The sequence below is a fragment of the Sceloporus occidentalis genome, unplaced genomic scaffold, assembly GCF_023333645.1.
Source record: "Sceloporus occidentalis isolate IW3139 unplaced genomic scaffold, rSceOcc1.0.p SCAF_1, whole genome shotgun sequence".
Classification (NCBI taxonomy): domain Eukaryota; kingdom Metazoa; phylum Chordata; class Lepidosauria; order Squamata; family Phrynosomatidae; genus Sceloporus; species Sceloporus occidentalis.
In genome coordinates this window covers 265159246-265167866 of record NW_028316981.1, presented here as the reverse complement: position 1 = coordinate 265167866, position 8621 = coordinate 265159246, and the positions used below count along the sequence as shown (strand labels likewise).

Genomic DNA, 8621 nt, shown 5'->3' with positions numbered 1-8621 from the left:
TGTTTCCATTTTTTAATGCAGAAGTTTGTAATGCTTCATTTGTAGTACTGACACCAGAAGCAGGAACTATTAATAGGCTGTTTTTTCTTCTGTTTTTAAAAGGCAGTAGTTTTAAGTGAACAGACTCTCACAGAAAAAGTTCATTTACTACAGAGACCATTTAACATTTTAAAACAATATAGGGCATATCATCATTTATATGTATGTACAAGCAAATGTAAGATCTATTCAAAATCTGTCTGTAATTGTAAAACAGCAGGATGTGGATTCCAAAGTATTTTTAAAGTATTTGTTTTTAAAAAATGCAAATGAAGGTCTAAAAGGAAATACTTCAAAGTGGGGACACTTCTTTCCAGATTGTTGACATCTGTGCCCTCCTAGTTAGGAGTGTCTGTCTCCCTTCCTTTGGAGTGGATTGGCTGCCAGTGAGCTCATGTATTTTGGTATCCTTTTCATGCTAGCAGCAATATACCACGTAGGCTCCTTCAGTTCGTGAGATGCTGCTATTCCCAGAGCCACATTTTGTTTTTCTCTCTGCTGATTTGACTGTATTGTGTTGGCTCTGCAGAAATGTCGAGTCTCTCTCTTCCCTTTGCGGGTGTTAATACCCTTTGTTGGTAGGGTTTACTGACGTCACGAGGCAATGGCTGAGCTCGAAGCTAGTAGCTGCTGAGTTTATGTGCTGATTTCACCTTCAGCAGCAGTAGCAGCAGCAGGCTGTTGTCACAGAACTAAGCCTTATTTTGACTTGCAGAGGACGGGATTGCTGAATTGGGCATTGATGGAAACACCCCCAAAGCCACTCCGTATTCAGCTGGGCAAATGAAACAGCTTCAGCAATTGGAGGAAGAATAAACCCAAGAGGCTTTGGATTTATAATGCAAGCAGCATTTGCAGGATCCCCAACCACCTTGCTCTCCTGTTTTGGGATTTAAGATCATGTATGTGGGTCATTATTTACTCTTCAAGTATTTCATATCAGCTGGGGAGGGGGAGTATGTCTGGAAGAAGAAACAATATTTTTGTTCCGACTTGAAACAATCATTTGTTCTTCCTCTTCCTACATTATATTAATTTGTCATAATAAGTGTTTGATTCCAGCAGATTTTTGTTAATTGTTTATTTATAGGTCTGTTCACATCGTAGCCTTTGGAAATGAAAGAGGTGGATTTTCTGAGGATGATCAGCAGAGAAGTCTGATCTGGACCTATCTTGGGAGAAGTGCTCTGGTTTCAGAGAATGACAGCAGTTTGTTGCTAAACTCTGCCAACTATGTTAGAAATCCTGCTTTCACCGAATATCAAGCCTGTGTGTTTGGAAATGTCAGACTGGTGGTACATGACTGTCCCCTCTGGGTAAGAAATGTAGTAGGAAGCTGCTAAATAAACATATTATATAGTATTAAGTCTCAGTGAGTTCCTTGCAAGTATGTTTACGATTGTAGCCTTAATCAGATCAGGACCTCATAAGGTATAAGGATGTTGCAATATGGACCTGGTAGAAGAATAGAAATAAATATTGTATATATCTTGTGTAAAATACTGTCAAGCAAGTAAACAAACATTTTCATAGAATATTTTGAAATATTCAAAAGGAAGAAACCATAATCTGTTGTTCCTAATGTAGAAATGGGAATCGTGATCTTCCAGATGTTATTTGACTGCATCTACCAGCAGCCCTAGCCAGGAAATTTAATGGTGAGGAAGTTGCAGTCCAATGACATCTGGGGAGCTGCATGATTCTAGACATTGCTGTATAGGAGTACTGTAATGTTTCCTTGAGAATGAATGTGATGACTATGGAATCATTTTATTTCTGCTAAAGCTGAAAGTATAGATGATAGTTTGACAATATTAAAATACATTTGAATGTTAAACTAATTATCTCTTTCACCATAGAATATTATTGACAATTATAATATTGACAATATTATTGAAAAGCACATATGTCATGGTATTTCTTTTTTGATCATATACCAAAATGTCTCCTACTAGTATTCCTGAATGTAACAAAGGGCTAGAACAGATCAGCAAGAAGAAGCACCTTGAAGCCACCCCACTGAAGATGGATTGAGGCCGTGGCAGCACTTGCCACGACCCCAATCTGCCTTGAACCTGGCCCAAATAGGAGTGGAAAAGATCCACTCCTATTTGGGCTGGGAAAGAGTCGGCTTTTCCAGCTGCACTGCAGCCCCAGGGCAGCTTCAAGACACTCTGGCAGTGTGCAGCATCTAAATGCAGTGCTGCCAGAGCATCTTGAAGCTGTTCACTTCTGGGCAGCCGCCTTCTGGGCATCATCACAGCATGTGGCATGTAAAGGCCATGCTCCAGTGACACCAGAAAACAGGCTTTTTGGCTGTCTGTTTCAACCCTTAAGAGTCTGTTATCAGGAACTAGTTATAACTATTTGGTGATACTTTGAACAAATTATAATTGATTGAGTAAGGGGCTATATGGCTGGATCGGGGCTGTGGCAAGCTCATGCCGCGGCCACGATCTGGCCTCTGGAGAGTGCAAAAAGCAGCCACTTTTTGCACCCTCCAGTGGGCACCATAGCTGTGGCAGCATGGCTTTATGATGCCCCTTTGGTGCTGCATCATGTGGATGCAGCACCGGAGGTGCATCATAATGGCACATGCCGTCTGGACTGGCGTGCACCATCATGGCACCATGGGGCAGAGTTAGGGCACCCAACATCAGGACGCTGTGCTCTGACCCCGCCCATAGACCAGTGCTTTCTGGTGGTCTGTATAAGGCCTATGTGATTTATCAATCTGTCAATAAATTTCATTCATTTTCTTTTTATCTCTGCCCCTATTTCTTGTGTGAAACATTTCTACTTACAGATGTTCTATGGCATACAGATGTTCTGTAACATTTCCACGTACAGATGTTTTCATCAACATTTTAGCTTTATGACTAACATCATCACAATTGGGCGGTGGGAGCATTTTGAGTGTGTTACGGGATAAAGGTGAACTGATTAGAGAGAAAAATTAGGGAAAAGGCAAATATAACTCAGTTTAAATTTTAGATGTAGGTTCCAGGTCTGTAAAGGTTGAAGGCTATGGTTCTGTAGAACTCCATAAATGATTGGAGATGGCACTGTCAGTATCATCCAGGGGAGATGTTTTTCATCTGGGGATTGTCTCTGATCCTAAGGTACAACAGATATATTATTAATTGATATCTGTCTCTTGAAAACTAAAAGTTCTGGATTCTTTGATTTATAATTTGAAGTGCTAAATTAATGCTTACCTTCTTCGTTGTCAAAGCTTGTTAGGGGCAATTAGCTTACACTTTGTAAACTGCTTAGGACATTGGTAAGTGGTATAGAAATGTACTTGCTATTGCTGAAGCTATTAGATTTCAGTGAAATGGAAGAGTGATGGGCTAATTTTGTTGGTGAAACATAACCATTTTTGACATATACCATGGAAGTGTTATAAAGCTTAGGTGCATAAGATATAATATCTGGAGGATATTATGCTTTGCATACCCGAAAGCAACATTGTCTTGAACCATATTTTGTTCTGTGCATCCTGTCACCTGAATAATTGTGAAGAACAGATAGATTTAATTGTAAAGAATCGCTTAAGCTATGTCTGGCCAGAGGGTACATACACTAGGGCACATACATTGTTTTTACCAGAGGGTACATACACTGTTTTTCTGATTTATTCTAGGTGAGAAAATCTGTACATAAAATTATTTCCTAAAGCTGCACCTACAACCACAAGTATGGAATGGCTTGAACTGCCATGCACGAAATGTTGTAAAGATTAAAACAAAACAAAAAATAAACAGAACAGAGGAATGCTTTACTCCTTTGTAACCTTTCTGATCATGTGTGCAGACAGGTGGATGAAGTGCATTAAAGGGTAGCAATCTGTGTTGAGCAATCATAAGCCTATATACTAAGATGGGTAACTAAACAAATGTCCATATGGAAATACACAGAGATGGTTGTTGGTCAGTATTATTGATCCAATGACCCTGGATTTTCTTCATGGAACATGATTCAATCTGTTGTCAAGACAACCTCCTTCTGCTGCTTCTTATTTTGAGTTAAAACCTTTATATTCTGCACCAGATTTCAAATTGCTCTGTGTAAGACCAGTTTATTTGATTAAGAGTGCTAGTAGCTTTCTGTGCAATCAAGGTGCTTTTGCAGTGAGTTATTTATGTGTTCCAGATACTTTTAAGTCAGACAACATCTGTAGTGATTGTAATATTGATCAGTTATAAAAGTGTCAGCACAGGTGGACCAAAAGTTTGTACTAGAAGTATCAGCACAGGAGGTGGGATATTTGCTGTTGTGCAAGATCAGGAGCAATAACTCCAAGCCCTCAGGATGAGAAGAGCTTCTTTTAAAAGGTACTGCCAGGTTTGTTTCTTAGTCTGCCATTATCATCACAAGTAAAGCCAAAAAGTGTGGGAAATGTTCCTGTTCTGTGTCCCAGTCCTTCAGCCATGTTCTTTTTAAGGATACTCTGTTTTATTCCCTAACTCCTCTTGTTTTCTGCTCCTCCTTGTCAGCATTTTATGGCTACTGAGCATGAGTAAGATAATTTTCATACTGCAAACTCTAGTTTCCCATCTCTTGCACATGAATGATCCTGTTTTGGCTATATGAGAACATGCCTTCGTGTGAACTAATGAAATAGATGAAACGACACCTGGAAGCACCTGTTTTAGGCTGGGCAGTATGTTAACGTGTATAATAATAATAATAATAATAATAATAATTTTTATTTATATGCCGCCTCTCCCAAAGGATCGAGGCAGCTTACAACAATGAGTAAAACACAGTATAAGTCTTAGAATTTCATCACTTGTGCTTTCCAGTTGAGTCACTGGTCATTATTCATAATGATGGCACAAAGTATGCACAGATATCTGCCTGTGGATTAAAACTTTTTTGGTACCTTTACTAAATGATAATAATAATATATTTTTAAATTATTTTATTTATCTTTTGTGTCCTAGTTCCTGTCTGTTTAGTTCATATACTTTCTTCATACTGGTCCCTTGAACCTACATTTCTCCATTCCCATCCTGCATTATTTCATAAATCTTTGAAAATTCCAAAGTGATATCAGGCTCTCTTTTATCTGATAGTGCTTAGCATGCTGGGAAGTGTAATTTCAAAGTCTAATGTTTTTGCAGTCCCGTGGGTTAGTACTGCATCTCACAAACTGAAAAATGAGCAGAACTGAGTATCAGTTCATAATAAAGAAAGCCTTTCGTCAGCTGGTAATAACTGTACATTATGTAAGAAGCAAGGCAAGGATGTTGGACTGGCTGTTTATTCTGTAGCAGTGATAAAATGCCAGAATGGCACTGGGAAAAGCAAAAACATAGAAACAATTGTAGAATCTCAGGTTGCCTCTGCTTATTAAGAACAGAAAATTGATTGTCATTCTCCAAACAAATATATATAAAAGAGCATAATTCCTCTCAAAGAGTATTCTGGATTGTACATTCTAATATGGTAGAAAATTGTAGGCAGGGTAAGATAGAATAGTAGTCTGTTATCTCACAGAAAAATATGTCAAGCTCTCTTCTAAAATATTGTAGTTAGCTAGCAGTTTGTTCATCAATTGCTAAATAAAAGTTGGAACATAATGTATTTCAGTAATTTTTTTTTGATTGCAAGTATTTACTAATCTCCATAAGAGAAGAAGAACTTATATAAATATTTATTACTATTCATGGTCAGAGATACTGCACTTAAGTGAAGTTGTTAGCCATGCAAATTACATTCAATCACGCCTTTCCATTAAGCTATAGAAAAGGAAGAATTTTAAAAAGTAAAGTGCACAAGTTTTGAGTATATATTATATATGTCTGTGAACTGCATTTCCCATGACTAAGATGAAATGAAAATCAGTTTTGGTATTTGGTATTTCCCTTATAAGTAATGCCTCAGTAATTACAGCTATCAAAAGAATTCAGAACTAGATTGAAAGCTGGTCTCAGGTTTGAGAGAGTTAGATTCAAACTTTCATGTGCTTGTTAACTTCACATCTAGCCTTCATTTAGTTACTGTGTCAATATATTGAGTTCTCTGTCTGTAAATTGCAAATATTGGTGACAAAGTTGCTACAAGTAAAGCTTAAAAGATATTTTACATACAATTTTACATGCAAAAGATATTTTACATATAACTGTGGGCTTCTCTATATATTTTAAAAAAATATTTAACAAAAAAATTGACGTTATGGGTGCAAGCTTCCTGAATTTTGTTTAGTAATCTTTTAGTTCACTATGAAAGAGAACTCAACTTGTACTTCTGTGTCTGTTTGGTGGACTATTTTTTTCAGTCTATTCTTAATCTACTGAAAATGGAATTTAGCGCCATCTTTTTATTTTGTATAGGATATTTTTGAAAGTGACTGGTACACATCTCGGAACCTTATTGGAGAAGCAGATATCATTGTGATCAAATACTCTGTAAATGACAAATCTTCATTTCAAGAAGTAAAGGACATTTATGCACCACTGATTAAAAAAACACTAAACCACTGTTCAGTTCCAGTCATAATTTCTGCTGTTGGTGCAAGACAAAACGGTATGTGCTACAGCTTATGTTATAAACAGCTAAAATATAAGTCTGAGGATAAGTGTTGTGTAAATCATGGTGAAAAAGACTTATGCAATTAGTCCAATCATGATGTGACACATCTACAGAGCTTATTTTACAAAGTGCCATGTAATGTTCAGTCAGAAAACATTTGTACTAGCTCCATTCAGATTCAAACCACATTACTGCACTAATCTCTTATAGTACTGCTATTCTACTTTTACTGCTCTGGCTGCCTCCTGTTGCATTCTGAGGCTTGTAATTCAGTGATGCTTAAATTCTCTGGCTGAGAATTTTAAATGCCCTACCTTAAACTGCAAATCCCAGAATGCAATGGGAGGCATCCAGAGCAGTTAAAGAGGAATAGCAGTTCAGTGCTGTAATCTAGACTATACATGTTTCAGAGTTACACTTCCACATCATGATGACCTGTATATTCACACTGGTATTGGATGTGAGTTATAGTAGTAGTTTTAGAATTATGGCTCTTATATTTATTTGGAAATATGTCCAACCTCTCTGAGATGTGTGAAGATCTTGTCAATGTCACTTTCCTAACTTGTACATGAGCAAAAGTTGTATAACTTTCATTGTGCCACTGTTTTTTAGTTGTGTGATAGAAATAATGATAGCAACATTTATTTATAACGCCCTTTAGGTTAATATTGAATTGTTTACTTTTAGAATGTATGTAAGACTTAAGAATTACTTGAGCTAAGAGGAGCTTGTGCCTTCTGTTACTATGTGAATCACGATCCTAGTAATGTTTTCTCTTAGAAGTGGTAGTTCTACTGTGTCTCTGTATTGAGAACAGTTGAGTAATTTAGGCTTCAGCCATAGCAGAAATAATCCCATTTGATAACATTTTAATTGCCATGGCTCATTGCTATAAAATTCTTGGAATTATAGTTTTGTGAGACATTTAGCCTCCTCTGTCAGAGAGCTCTGGTGCAACAACAAATTATAGTTCCCAGAATTCCATAGCACTAAGCCATGGCAGTTAGGTAATGTCAAAATGGATTATTGCTGCGGTGTGAATACAGCTGTAAGATGCAGAATAATTATCCCACTGACTGGGAAACCTTATTATAAGGAGGAAAGCTATATTACTAGTTCTTACAGAGGCACGAGTGCCTTTTTTCCTAGGTGGGTACTTCAAATTCAGACCAAGTTTTTCAAATTCACTTTTCTATTGGCATACAAATGGCTTGCTGCTGGCACATTGTTTAGGAATTCATGAGATTTGTATGGCTATCATTAATATTTTTTAATGAATTCAGATAATTTTTATGTGAAATTTGATACAATTTGGGATAGTAAATAACCCTTTTCAATAGTTTTCTATTCATCTCCTGCCTTCCATTGTGTCATCTAAGGCTAATACATATACTGAAAACTAGCAATAACAATGTAATCTATGTTTTCTCAGTCAGAATTGTTTCCCCCAAAGTTCCTTTGTTCTGCAGTCATTATTCTATTCCCATGTTTTGTTCCATTTGGGTGCTACATTGCAGCTGCATTGAAAGTTATGTAACACAGCTGCTATAAAGCAATCCCTTGACACATGCATTCTTATAGGACATTATACTTTACAGTCCATTTCTATATGGGAGACAAATTGAAATGCTTTCATCTTCTCTCAGTTCCATATATGTTCTGATGCAGCTGAACTGAACAGTAGACCAAGGAAAAGGAAAGCCTTTCTAGATCCACAGTATAAAAAGAGAACCCATTTAAGAATGAACATTAATTTCTTTGATTTTTTTGAGGTGCTTTTTATTATTCTCCTCACTAAGCTATATACTCTACTATTTAAATGCATGCCATCTATTTTTACTGTAGTTTGTACCATTAGATAATATAAATGAATTATGATATGAATCATATCTATGTTAAGGGTTGTGATTATTCTCACTTAGTCCAATATGGGATTTAGGCTATAGCTACATATATAGAAAGATCCAGTCTCAAATCATCCCTTCCTGGAGGAGGGCAAACGTTGTCCCCATCTTCAAAAAGGGGAAGAAAGAAGATCC

The 8621-nt window shown here is 36.9% G+C and overlaps 1 protein-coding gene across 3 annotated transcripts in view; it reads left to right on the top strand.

The window, feature by feature from the left end:
- Positions 1-625: 625 nt before the first annotated feature.
- RHOBTB3 (Rho related BTB domain containing 3) overlaps positions 626-8621 on the top strand; it is a 47698-nt gene continuing 39702 nt past the window's right edge. For all 3 annotated transcript variants that reach the window (XM_089492931.1, XM_089492923.1, XM_089492937.1), the window contains exons 1-3: positions 626-941; positions 1130-1355; positions 6381-6573. In XM_089492931.1, coding sequence (XP_089349057.1) covers positions 940-941; positions 1130-1355; positions 6381-6573 — 421 coding nt within the window. In that variant the 5' untranslated portion in view covers positions 626-939. The remainder of the gene's footprint in view (positions 942-1129; positions 1356-6380; positions 6574-8621) is intronic.